General features: G+C 36.9%; 1 protein-coding gene across 4 annotated transcripts in view; it reads right to left on the reverse strand.

Annotated features, from left to right (window-relative positions):
• Positions 1 to 14129, reverse strand: part of NOL4 (nucleolar protein 4) — a 190185-nt gene that overhangs the window by 26791 nt on the left and 149265 nt on the right. For 3 of the 4 annotated variants that reach the window (XM_008497572.1, XM_008497571.1, XM_030445330.1), the window contains one exon: positions 5341 to 5454. The exons of the other annotated variant lie outside the window; for it this stretch is intronic. In XM_008497572.1, coding sequence (XP_008495794.1) covers positions 5341 to 5454 — 114 coding nt within the window. The remainder of the gene's footprint in view (positions 1 to 5340; positions 5455 to 14129) is intronic. 4 annotated transcript variants of the gene reach the window in all.

Genomic DNA, 14129 nt, shown 5'->3' on the forward strand with positions numbered 1-14129 from the left:
GTCATTTGCTGTGTAGCTACAAAAGAATCATACACTCCATGTCTAATTTCTTTGGGCATTGCATGTTTGATTACTTTGGGCATAAGGATGAAAGAGGTGTATCTAGCTCACTTCTTCGGCTATCTGAAAAACTCAGCATGCTATGGTAGAACTTCAATGACACTAATCACTGAAATGGAGGTCAAAATGCTAAAAGAATATGGACTGAGTCCAGGAGAGAATCCACTCCACTAGTTTGCAGTCATATGTGACCACTACCTTCTCCTATCTTTGAATATTGTAATGAACTATTAAAGGTCCAGATTCCGAAGTAGCACAAAACATGGTGCCAAGGCAGCTGCACCAGTTGTCTAGATGACCTGGCCATCTAAGCAAAACATTTCCATAAGAAGGTTCACACACTTCCACAGACACAGTATTCTGTGATTCAGATTCTTTTCCTGCTTTCTTATATTCATCCTCCCTCCTCACTCCCGGGTGTTCACATTTTGTCTTTATTGCCAAATATTCTTATTTCAATTAGAAGAAAACCACTCATTCATACATTTTGCAACATGATAGTATACAAAAAGAATTAATTCTAAATATCAAAACAATGAAACAAAGGCAGCTGTTGTAAAAACCACTTGTGTTCAAATAAGGGTGAGGGCAATGTTTTCCTAGTATCATTCTGACATTTTTCTAAAGGAAAATTTCACCATTACATTTTACCTAGTAAAAATAAAGAAGAAGGTTCTATTGCAGAGTGATATATCTAAACTACTACTTCCTCTCAGACTTTCCCTTGAAGAATTTTCATTGGTCTTTTTGATTTCAAAAAGAGCAGGAAAATGACTAATCCACCTCCACTTTCAACAAAGTACCACAGCCAAACATTGGTCCATGCTGTTTTATGATGAGATTTTAGAAAAACTGCTCCATGCATGTACCTGTTTGGAAGAAGCAGAAACTGGTAACACCCTCTGAAAGTTAAACTTCCATTTCTGTGACTGACAACAAGCAAAGCTTGATGTCTCATCAAGAGACATCTTGATGTGGGCAGCAGCAGCCCACAAGACAAGCATCCCAGTCTCTCATCTCCACTTCAGTGCACCTGTTTCATGCTGAATATTGCTAAATATGTAATAAGGATCTTGAAGGATTATATCAGAAGAGCATCCCAAGCTGTCCCTCAGAAGGACAGAAATCTGAAGGCTTCAGATAATGCCTTTTTAAATTTTGACTGTAGCAGGTCATAGGTCAATCCAATTAATGTTTTCACATTTTTAAAATCAAATGTGATGAAAAAACTTCTCAAAACTCAAGACTGGAATTACCCTTTTCCAGTATTCAGACTCATCAGAGAAGATCTGAAGAGCAAGACATACCCACTGCCTGATCTGGACTGCAGAAAGATAACCAAATCCAGCCCAGTGGTACGAGCATTTCACCATTTGGCAGTAGTAGCAGGAAACCTACACAATTTCAATATATAAATGTATAACATTTATGCAAGGGAAAAAGTTATTTTTATAGTATCAGTCAGGATTAAAAAACAGGAGTGACAGATCTCTTCATTCAGGTAATATGTATCAAATACATAACTTCTTGGCACTTAAGCTACAGGCCAATCAAAAGAGCTTGACCGTAAGATAACGAAAATACACTGAAGTTAAAGAGAGCACTTGAGTAACATCTAACACGGCCAGACAGCCAAAGCATTATAGTCCAAACTACCATGACCTGATAAATACATTTCTACTCCTTACAGAGAAGTCTCAGAAACTGACAATGCTTTTATTGTTATAGGTTCATGGGGAGTTACTCATTTCCTGACAGACAACCTCACATGGAGTTCCCTATTATGAAAGAAATGATTGCCATGAAAAAAGTCTTTTTGGAAATAAGCAATTGATACCAGTGAGACTGTTTTTATTAACTTGTTTTTAAAATTGAGCTAGGAAAAACAAAGATCCTGTGAGTGGAATTTGAGGCATATAGGTAGAATGAAGGCTTTGTCCTGCTTCAGACTTAACTTCAGCAGACTTAACAATATCACTAGATCAGGGCTATACTAAGCACTGCAGCTATCAGAAAACCATTCATAAGATGCAGTACTTGGATGCATGAGAGGTTTCTTTTGAAGAAATAATGATTCTGTAGATAGGATTACAAGTATATAAAGACAACCCTCTATGCTTAACACTTGTGAAATAAACAGGTAATAGTCATGGAGATATTTAAAAAGAGACTGGATGTGGCACTCAGTGCCATGGTCTGGTAACTGCAGTGGTAGTGGATCAAAGGTTGGACTCGATGATCTCTGAGGTCCCTTCCAACCCAGCCAGTTCTATGATTCTATGATTCTATGAGCATGGCCAACAGTCTATCTGTTAAAGAAAAATTGAGCACTTAGAAGTTTCCATGGATCTGACTTTTAAGCCAGTTCATTTTGCTGCAATAATTGAGATGTTTTTTCATCAAACCACTGTTAAAATTAACACTGTAAGCAAACCATAATTAGTTTGGAAATTCGTGTTATTTTACCAAAGTACAGACTTACATTAGGGACCTAACATGCAACGTGCTTCGAACTCCCTGCTCAGCATTGTGAGGAGGTAAAAAGGAGGTTAAAAAGAAGAGGAAAGAGCATGAACAAGACAAGAAAGGGACTTGAGGAAGCTGCTGAAGTATTGTCTTAGCGTCAGATTTGGGCATAATATTCACTGTGTTCTTAATACATTCACGTTTTGTGAGTAATAAACTGAAAAAGGTGGTGGTAGGAATGCAAGTTACATCTCCATGTGAGGCACATCAGCCCTCTGGAGAATAACAGGCAGATCTTCAATGTGCTGAGTGAGTGCAAGAATAAAGCAGCTTTAATGCAGCGCTTCCATTCATCTCTGAGGAGAAGTCCTGAATGAGTGTTCTTACAAATCCTCTTAACAATCTACTGTCCAGGGCTATCTAATGCTTGGCCTCCATAAGAAGATCTCTTGATTTGATTTCTTAAGTGGTAGTTATCATTATCCAAATCTTAATTCCTCTTTACTCCTCCCAAATTTGGACTGAAGGGTCCTCAAAACCTGAATCCACCCTTTGGTATAATGCCCAGTTTTTGAAATCTACGTTTGAAAAGGAAAAGTAGAGACGTATTTCAAGAAAAAAGGCTTCTCTATTTTGTTGTTTTTTAGAGCTATGGAACAGTAAAAATGACATGCTGAGCTTTTTCGACATTAGTCTGAGAAAAAAAAATCCCATGAAATTATTTCACTTTGGATATATGTAGGAAAAGAACTTTTAAAAATAATTAAGAGGAAAAAATAAGTTTTTACTTATAAGGTACTCTGCCTGGATGTGAGGCTACAGGGACAGTTCCTATCTTGGCTAAAGAACTTAGCACAGATCTCTGTGTTAAATACCCCACTCACAAATATTCTGAAAAGCTTTGCTCTCAGTCTACTTTGTCAATCCCACATACTTGGAATAAATAATTACACTTCAGTGGAAATGGGGCTAGAACTAAGGTTTTCTACTTCTCTAGTGACTTAACTATTTTTATGAAGCTACCTAACACATTTACCCATAATTTCTTCCGGTCAAAACTATTCAGCCAATCTATCCTAAATTCACAAAAAGTTTTTCAAGCACCAAAGCTACCTCAAGTCAGCTAATTTACTGCTTGCTGAATCAAATGGCATGGTGCTATTTGCAACTACATCCACAGTGTTCCCAGAACTCACTGCCAAAAAGAGGATGGAGCTGAGGGAAGCAGAACCCAACAGCTGTTTCTTGTAGGCAGCTTTGCTACTTTAACATCACATTTGTAATTAAGATGATCAGTTTGCAGCCATTTTGTAAAGAAAAGTAGAGAAATACCTCTTTCCTCAATGATAGCTGCTACCAAATCTTTCTGTGACAGTAATGCTACAAATAAAAGAAAAAAAAAGTATCCTAGTTATATACTTCTTTAGTTCTGTCTACAGTTTTAAAATTGTTTTTGTTTCCAAAGCTCTCTGGAGCCCTAGAGAGTATTAAGGAATTCTCATTTAAATCTGCCTCACTCTGGCTGGACCAAGGAACTGAGCCATCAGTTTGGGGTAATGAAAGTATTAGATGTTTGCACAAGTCTTTTCTACTTCTCCTTGGGGTAAGCACATCAATTTTGTAGTTTTTTGTTCATGCTTTTAAATGTTAATGAAACATCAGAGAACAAATGAGATAATATAAAACCTGCACAGTCTAAACAAAGCCATACTTAACATGGCAATGTCTTAACATCCCACATGATTTGTATACCTTAAGGCAAATGCACCACAATAATGCAACTACAAATAAAAACCAACCAAACAAACAAGCAAAAACCATCAAAAAGGCACAGCAGTATCTACTCTCAGATCCTAAAATATCAATGTTTTAGGAACAGTGGGAGGAATCCTTTATTCAGTCAAGGAACAAACTGAAAGAAGTCAACAAACTATGTATAAAAGGAAGATGTTCTTTAAAAAAATGTTCCATCTACCATGTCAGAGGCATATTTTGGAACAACTGAGATATTGCTAAGATTTTACTGATATAAAAAAGAGCATAATAATCTTTGTAATAAGAATGTTAGACATTCATTGCAGAGATATGTTAGACAAATCTGTGGAGCAACAACTGAATAATCAAACCCTGGAATAAACTACCAGTTTGATTTTTAAAAAATTGAAAAAAGCCATGCAATTCTCAGCAATTTAAAAATAATGAAATCATAACATGCACTACAATAGGTGAAGAATCACATAAGCTAAAAAAAAAAAAAGTAGTGAGATGAGCTTTATAAACTCACTAATAATTTCATTGACAGCATTTTGCTACATATTACCGTAACTTTCCTGTTTCAGGCAAACAGGTATTTTCAGAAACTTAGACTTACACTATATATGTAAATATGTTGCATTTAAAAATGCATATAGGTTTTGAAAGAGAATATGTGCACAGATAAAAACACAAACTCATGGATACATGCATCCTTCCTATTATTTATGCAAACTATATATAATGTATGTTTTGTTCCTTTTAATTCTAGTCTCTGGCTTATATATTGCACCCTCAAAATCTACAACCATCAGAAAGCAAATACCTAGCTTTATCCAGCTGGAATTTATAAATACACTAGACACCTTCACACAGCTTATGTAAATACAGACAAAGACAGCTTGAGTATTCATTTAGAGAACTACAGCCTTTGTATTTCAATTCTTTTTGCTAGCAAGAATGGTATCAGGGATTGCACTACCCTTCAGCACGGCATCCTATGCAGACAAGTCCAGCGCATCCATAAACAGGGACGTGGGAGACCCCCAAGCAACACAGTACCTGCTGTCTATCCAACCGCATCCTTTTTGCAGCATTTCTGCTTTCACTCTCACAGGCAGAAGCCAGGATACTCTCTGCAACTGCTGAAGTAAGGTGTGAGGGAATAGGTCGTGACTATGAGAGAAAAAAGAAAGACAGAAATTATTTCTCGCATAATCCACGATATCCCTTTTTTTTTTTTCTTTTTCAAAGCAGGCGATACCGTCACCTAGGCAGGGAAGTCCGCTCATTGAAATGTAGTTTAGATCAACAAAACGGGGAAATGGAACTTGTAAAGATGAAAAAAAAAATGAAACTAGTTAGATGTTAACGCTGCAGCTGATCCATAGATCCATGAGAAGCCCTTTCCCCCCCATAGCTCTATTGTCCAACGTGTGTAGTCTGGCTCATTAAGCTGTACTTTGAACAGACAGTGGCATATTCTCTGCGTTTCAGCAGCACCCTGGCTGTCTGGTTCTTGTTAGGAAAACTGAAAGGCTTTTTATCCTGTATAGCATGTGACAGAGATGAGTAGTATTCATAAAAAAAAAAAAAAAAAAAAAAAAAAAAAAAAAAAAGAACACCAAAAACAAACTGAAAGAAAAGCAACAATCAAAACTAAAAAACCCCAAGTGACAGGGTTGAAACATCACTCAAAACAGAACAGATTGTCAGAATATATCAGAGCAGTCTCAATCTGTAGTATATGAATATTTACATTTCTTGCTGCAACATGACTGATATGGTTTAAAATGACTTAGAAAAAAAAAAAATGTGGGTTTTGCTTTTGATAATGCCAGCCATCCAACAGCATGCATGTTTTGTGGTTCAACTATATGTGGTTCATTTTCTAACTTAAAATCCCTGATTATTAATTTCATAGCATTTACATGGTTTAGGCTAAACATGCAATGAATTCTCACAAAACAAGGGAATGCTGATCTCTTCGTAGCTCAGTTGTTGGTTATGAGCTCCAGTATGATCTTCCCTACCATTTCATTAAAAATAATATTGACACCCCCTTTTTTTTTGGAATTACAAGCAAAACAATAGGTATGAAATAATGTCACAATAAAACTGATCTTCCACATTACTGAGACTATACTGAGATACTACTGAGATAGATACTGAGTAATTCAGACATATCTGAACAACCAAGAAAATGAAGAAAATGGGGATAATAACACAGATACTGATATACATATAAAGTCATTCCAGAGATTACAGTTTATTGAACCAGGTTCTGAACTTCTATAAATTTTCTAAGCTTTGTTGAACTCAGAAGTATTATAAGTTTATATGGGAACTGCCTACATGTGTGGGATTCTGAGGGTGGGGTTTTTTTGGTTTTTGTTGGGGCTTTTTGGGGTGCTTTTTTTGTTTATTTGGGTTTTTAAAGAGTTATACTTCCTTGCTTCCAAAAGCGTAAGTATGAACTTTCTATGAAATGTCACCGTTTTGGAAGCAAGTTTTGATGTATTCCCATTCAGTTCCTAGACAGCCTTAGTATAGTTTATATTGTCTCAACTGATGGGTTTCATAACATTCCAGAAACAGAGAAGCCAACCATCACTAATATTTCACTTTTACCTTTAAAAATTCAAGTCCATCTATTAACTTTGGATGTGTTCTGCAGAATGCCAGTTTTCTTTTATCTGACACTGCACTTTCTCTAATGCTTGGGACCACAGTTTGTCTGGGACCAGAAGCTGAACTAGCTTTTTAAAACAGACAGGGATTTATGGGTCTCCCTCAAGTAGTGAAACAGGTTTACTGCTCCCCAGTAATACAAGAAGCAGCTCTCCGGCATCAGTGTAACAGCTGTGTGAGAAAGACAAGAAGCTGCAATACTACAATTTTTGTTTCCAGTTTTGAAAACAAATCCGTCCAAGAGATGAGGGACACTGATGTTAAATCCTGGTGTCATTCCTGAAGTTAACATTGGAGTACAAGCAGACATCTCCCTCAGAGCTCCAGAGGAAGGAGTAAGTCTTTGTGGAAGGTTTTTATTGACCAAGTGCTGTATTTATTATTCTGCCTCCCTACAACGGTGATGTTGCTCTGAATTCACTCTCGCATCACTAAACCCTTTCCTGTATTTGGTGGCTGAGTATCACAGTACATGACACTGTTTTATATATGTTCAAGGTTTTGTTTGCATTGAAGTGTCAGTGGGGTCCTGTAGCAGTGGCCACACAATGATGTTCTTGAAAAATGGTGAGTAAACACAGGGTTAATTTCTCCAGCTCAGGTCTTTATTTTGAGACAACTACTTCAAAGATTCTAAGAAGGTGACATTTAAGCAAAAAAACCACCCGAATGTTCTGGCCACAAAAGTAAAATGACCCCAAGATTCCCCATTTTATGAATAGGTTCACTGGAATGTTTTATAAAATAAAAAAGGTGTTACTGTAGAAGTCTAGTATTCATGTGCTTTTCTCTGAAAAGGAGTGCAGTGGTTATGTGTTCACTGTTGAAATTTGAACTCAAAGGTAGGACCTGCAAAAAAGGAGGAAATCGCCAGGTAATGGAGTTATCTTCCTCTTGAAATATGTGTTAACCCATAATTTCTCTCATTCCTCCCGTAGCTATGTTCACGACACAAGCTATCTAGAGTGAACTTTAGGGGGAACGTAATGAAGTCACCTGGGAAGGAAAACACTGTGACAAAGCACAGGAGAAAAATAATCTGATTAAGGTTTGGGCTCTATCAATTTAACTTAGGCAGAGCACTGGTCTGGCTTTGATTGAGAAGATGAACTCAGTCCTCTGTCACAAAATGTAGACCTTTTTAAAAAGAGGCTTTTCTGTTCCACGAAATGCCATTTCTTTGAAATGTCAAAAAGATCAATTTTGAAAAGCCTTGCCAAAGAGGAAAAATTGCTTTGAAATAACTACTTTAAAAAAAAATGTTTTTAAATAAACTGAATTAATAGCCCCATCTTCTAAGCTCTAAGGCCTCTCCTGGTGTAGCTTAACTTCCTTACTTCTATACTTCTGATTATTGATGATCTCTGTCACGGCTGCCAGCTATAAAACCACTTCTATAAAAAGCTCAAGCAAGTCAGCCCTGAACATTTCTCAACTCCCTATCCAAGGGTGAGACACAAAGGCCTTTGGAAACGTGGCAAAAGCAACACCATTCAATTCTGCAGAAGGGAGCCTGCAGATCTCAGCCAAACCAACATTTTCTAGGTTCTCAGGCTTCCCTCTGCAGTGCTGGGAGCTGAATGCTGGTTCCTGAATGTTTGGGACTTTGGCAGGAAACGAAGGAGCCAAGCAGTCCTTATTTGTAAGGGCTCCCAGGTTCTCCCCACAACGCGTGGGCCCACAATCTGCCCACTAGCAAAAAAACCAGGTTTAATTTTACAGGATTATGTCAAAACAGAAAAACTTTGACAAGCATTTGTTGAAGAGAAAGCAAAAAAAAAAGAAAAAGAAAAAGAAAAAAAAAAAAAAAGGTGTTCTCAAAAAATTCCCAACCACCTATAACTGTCAGAAAACACCTACTGTTATTCGACACATAACATTCACAGCCCCAGACTGTTTTTTCTTTTATTTCACAGTCATGTAAAGCAGGAAAAAACATTGGAACTACCCATGTGTAAAACTACAGAAAAGAAGTAAGCCTCTAAACATTAGTTTTCAAAAACAAGAGATTCATATAGCAAAACTAGAAGGCAAAGTAACATTTTTGCAACTTTTAACCAATATCAGACAGAAAAGAGGTATGTGAAAATGTTATACAAACTTCAGGTGGAGAGATGAATAGAACTCAGAGCGAATCTGATAAACAGCTTCCTACAGACATTCTGAGAAGACTATATGCCTCTGCCCATCACACAGCAGCAGTACAGAGAATTCCTTCCTATGTACTTGGAAAATTGATACTGCTTGTGACTGTACTAGAACTGCAGCCAGGTTTTCAATACACACAGATTTTTGCCCTTGTACATCTCTTCAGCTGACACACAACCAATGTTCAGCCTTTAACAGGCAAAGAGCATCTTGACCAAGGAACACCTGATTTCATGTACATTCTCATGTACCTTTTATGTACATGCAGGTGCCTCTGGCTTTTTTGAAGTGACTGACTTTTAAGAAGTGGTTGGCATTCCTGCAGTAGTACAAGGAAGATGACCAACCATCTCCAGCCCACTCATATTTGAAACTGCATTCCAAGGTGATTTAAACCTGATTCTTCAGACCACCAAAGAGCTTGTCAATGGCAACAAAGCAACAAGCACACTCAGCCACCCTATTGGACAGGAACTTTTGGGTTTTGTGTTTGTTTTTGTAGTGTTAAAAGAAATTGTTTTGGTGTGAATTTACATGAAGATGTTGCACAATTATCCCCTCATCTCTTTCTGAAGAGTGTACAAATTATTGACAGATACACTTCCGCAAATTTCTGGGTGTTATATCAAATTAGCAGATATTTCTTTGCAGTCAAATAACTGTTGGTCTGCTTTAAAGAACATTAAATCCTGGTGGTCTTCAAGTCTGGCTCTCAGCAGTCCAAGTGTCTTACACCAAGCCTTTCTGGAGTTATAGAGTAATCCTGCAAGGTTGCTGATTTTTTAGAAATCGAAATCAGAAACCCTTGCCCCAGATTCTCTAGACATTACTTCTGTTTGTATAATCTCTGATTCCTTAACATAAAGCAGACTAGCACTTTCAATATGCTGTAAAACACCCATATGCAGTACAACAATTGTACACAGCATCATCAGATCTTCTGTTGAAAGTGAGCTACCCTTGCAGTAATTTAATGGGAAACATAAAATATCTTTTTGGCATAATCACACAATTCCTGTATTTCTATACAAAATCTAAAAAAATGTTGAGTTTTAATTTCAAATGTAAATTTTTTGTATAAAACTTGCAATTACTGATATAATAGATGGATTATGTTTTATTCTAAGCCACTAGGAGCAGTATATTCACCAAAGATGTTTGCAGTTTGCTGTATGTGCTGTCCTCCTGTGGTTAGAGATCTGCTGTCTCTAAAGTTACTACTACCTTGGCATTATTTTGTGAGATGCAGCATTCATTTACAAATAAAAGCTGAAATTGTCATCCAGAAGCTCAGTCTGGATACTCTTACACATATTACACTTGTCTGACTCAATTCTAAAAAATACAGCTATTATGTCAGATAATGCACACCTGTAAAAATGCCAGACTTTATAACCTGAACTTGTACATAAATACTACCTTCTAATTTGGGACAGTTAACACTGAAAAGAGATCTTCCCCTCTAAGGCAGTTGCAAGCTCAAAACATACAAGTTACTCCATTTCATTCATAGAGAGCCTAGTACAAATTTATGAACTCTAATATCAGTGTGTAAGCAAGAAAATATTTAACTATTGCTCAACCTTGAAAAAAAAAATTACAGTTCCAAATTTTCCAAAGTGATTTGGCATCCATAGGCGAAGATGAATGCCTAAGATGCCTCACTGACAGTAAATGATTTTTTCCAGAAGCACACTCAGCACTTTGCATGCTGGGCTCCTAGCTATGTGATACTCTCCAGGACTCTCCTAAATGTCAGCTTTTATCTCATTTACCATAAGACCAGTTCATTTCCAAAAGGAAGTATTTCAAATATTCCACAACTCTATCACGATAACTTATTAAGATCTGACACAATGTGTTAAAATACCCAATATACTTATAACAGTACATAATACCTAAAAAGCATTTTCTCATAGAAAACATCTAAAATACTTCACAAGACAGGGTATGCATTAGCTTTGAATGATGTCTTCCCCTCAGTGCAATGCACAGAAATGTATGACACAGAAATGTCCACACAGTTACGACGGATTCAGAAACCTTTCCACAGAGTATTTTTAAATTTGCAGGCTGAAGTGCAGCACTGCTCTCTATTGGATATACTTCTATAATTGTTACTGAGTACAGAACAGCAAAATGTGAACAGCAGGACTGGCATTTCAGGCTTGCAGCACTGCATTTCAGTCTGGGTTTTGATACATTTTGCTCAGTCTCACAGTCTTGTAATAAATAACTGTAACACATACTAAAAAATTCAAAGGAATGACTAGAAATATTTTCTCAAAAGGCAGAAGAGGCTTCTTAAAATATTCAGTGATGTTCACATTGCTTTTTTAAGTTTTCAGTTTTATAGTACATTTAATTGAAACATTGCATGTTGTACCTTGATTATGACAGCACCTATATACATATACATCTAAATACATCCACATGCATCTTAACATATCCATATTCCTGTCTAAGTGACACATTTCAATCAACCACCCTTCTGCTGCTGTTGCTGCTGTGCCTACATATGGGGCCAATTCCTGCTCCACTCACTCAAGAGAGCAGTTTCAGTGGGGCCAGTGGAAATTTTAAACTAATGTGAAGAACAGTAAGAACATCCATCCATTTTGTCTAAACTAGTAATATAGGCTTCTTTTTTGTTTCATTGAAGAGTCAGGTATCTCCAGAAGTTAACTCATGAGAGAGCTCAGGATGAATCTCTCTGCACTGATTCATCTAAGAGCTTCAATCATTGCTGAGGGAACCCAAATCACCTAATTTCTCTGGCAAACTTAGGTAAGGTTACCTCTACCCCAAATTTATGTGGTATTTCAGTGCAAGAGAATCCCAGGAATCTTCATGCTGAATTAACTCATCTGAGTTATGTGGGGATTGGATTGGACACTCCAATAGCAAACAGTTTACTAGCAGTTTACAGTTTACTCACTACAGAGGATTCAGAAAAACTGAGTCTGATTTAAAAGAATTTCCTCTTTCCCCTAAACAAATACACTGAACTGTCTCCCTGTCCTTAAGCTACTGGCATAAACCAGCCAATCAAGGAACATTGCAGCAAACAAAGACCTCAGTGGAAACCAGAGTCATGCAAAAGAAATTTACTTCTTCGGATTTTAAGCTTACAAGTAATCAGGGTTAACATTCTTCTATCCCAGACTCATCTTATTTTTCCATAAGAAAAGTGGTTTTTCCTACATCAAGATTATTGCCATTTTGGAGGGGACTGTTTTTCTTCTAAATTTAATTAAGAAGTAAAACAAATGTCAGAATTGTATTCCTATCTTTTCCTGTCTCACAGTATGTAGAGGATTATTTACGATCAGTAAATTTTCTTTGTTTCTTTGTTTAGTTTTCATTCTTTTTTCCAAATACCATGCTTTTTACAAAGCTAACTTTTTGCATTTTTGGAGAATAGTTGAAAAAATATAAATTCTTCTGACACTCCCTTTTCCAAAATTGCCTATGCTTGCAGAAGTTATTAAAAAACAAGAGACAGATTTAAAGGGCAATTCTCAAAAATCACATGAGTATTCACTGAATTGTTCTGGGGGAGGGGGTGAAATGTTTGAGAGCCTTAGGGAAACTGTTTTTGAAATTTATGTTTTTAAAATGATACGTGAGACTAATGCAAAAGGTCAAAGACTGTCAGAAAGTAGCTTAGTCTTCTTCCAACCATATTCCCCACTGGATTTACATATGCTGACCACTGTCATTCAAGGGTGAGATGCTTGGAAAGCAAAGTGACCAATCAATGGAATTTGGAGTACAGTACAAAGCAGATCTACTTCATTAATATTTGTTGATCTTCATTCAACTGTTCTTGTGATCATTTTCCTAACACTTCCGAGCTTATTAATGAAGATAAGCTATGCACCCCTGCACCCACAGACCCTCATCTTCCTCAAAATGTTTATGACCTGTCCAGCCGCAAAAGGCCTGAGAGACTGAAAAGCTTCCTCACTCTTGAAGGTAAAACTTAGAAAGAAGCTAGATACCTATCCTGAGAATGGGTAAGGAGGCAGATACCAGAAAACATGCTGCCTTCTGCAAACCAACCTCCACCAAAATTGCTCATTCAAAATACATAAGCACTCCAAGCCACTTGAGACATTTAAAACACCTCAATCAACATGTGCACAATTGCAGATGGTGAAAACACCTCTCAGAAGAGCCAATTGGCACAACCAAATGAAAGTAGCAGAGAAAGATGTAGAGTTTGGTTATTTCTTACTAGAGCTGACAGTAGGGCAGAAGGAACTGGGATGAACAAGACTGAGATCTAACCTAGGAACTATCTTCAGGCAAGGTGTGACTCTTGATCTCTGACACACCTAAACTTGTCCTCAGGAGATGAAAAGCATTTGTGACCAGCCTCTGCTCTCCAATACACACAAGCACTTTGCTCTTGATACTGCTACATCTTTGTATTACAGTAGTGCTTAGGAAGGAGTGTTTCCTTCTGCTTAAACAAAAGAAAGAGTCTGTTTAGAAATGGTAGTTTAAGGTCTTGCCCTTGCATTGGGATGCACATAGAAAAAAATGGCATAACTATGAAAAGATACTGTAAGGTACAGCTTCAAACCAAATGCAGTGAGGAGATCCAGAACATGGCAGAAATCATAAGGAAATGTACTTATTGCATCAATTCAACCCCATTTGATTATTTCTAACATTTACTTTTTTTTTTGTTTTGGACTGTAACTAAATAATGAGATGCCACATATCCCCACTATGTCTACTGTCTTTTTTCAGTTGTCAGTTTTCTACAGTCTAAACATGACAAGTCTAAAAGACAGACAAAAAAAAAAAAAAAAGCGAAACTGGTGATGAATATGAATTCACTTCATGAATTCTCATTAATATCAATTCTTGAGAGAGAGGAAGTAATATATTTTTAAATTATTTTTCTTATGGATTAATGTAGAGAAAAATAATTTATTTAAGAACACCGAGAACTTTAAGAAATTCACAAAATGCTACAGCATAACACAGGTGAAAGCACA

Source organism: Calypte anna, chromosome 2, assembly GCF_003957555.1.
Source record: "Calypte anna isolate BGI_N300 chromosome 2, bCalAnn1_v1.p, whole genome shotgun sequence".
Taxonomy (NCBI): domain Eukaryota; kingdom Metazoa; phylum Chordata; class Aves; order Apodiformes; family Trochilidae; genus Calypte; species Calypte anna.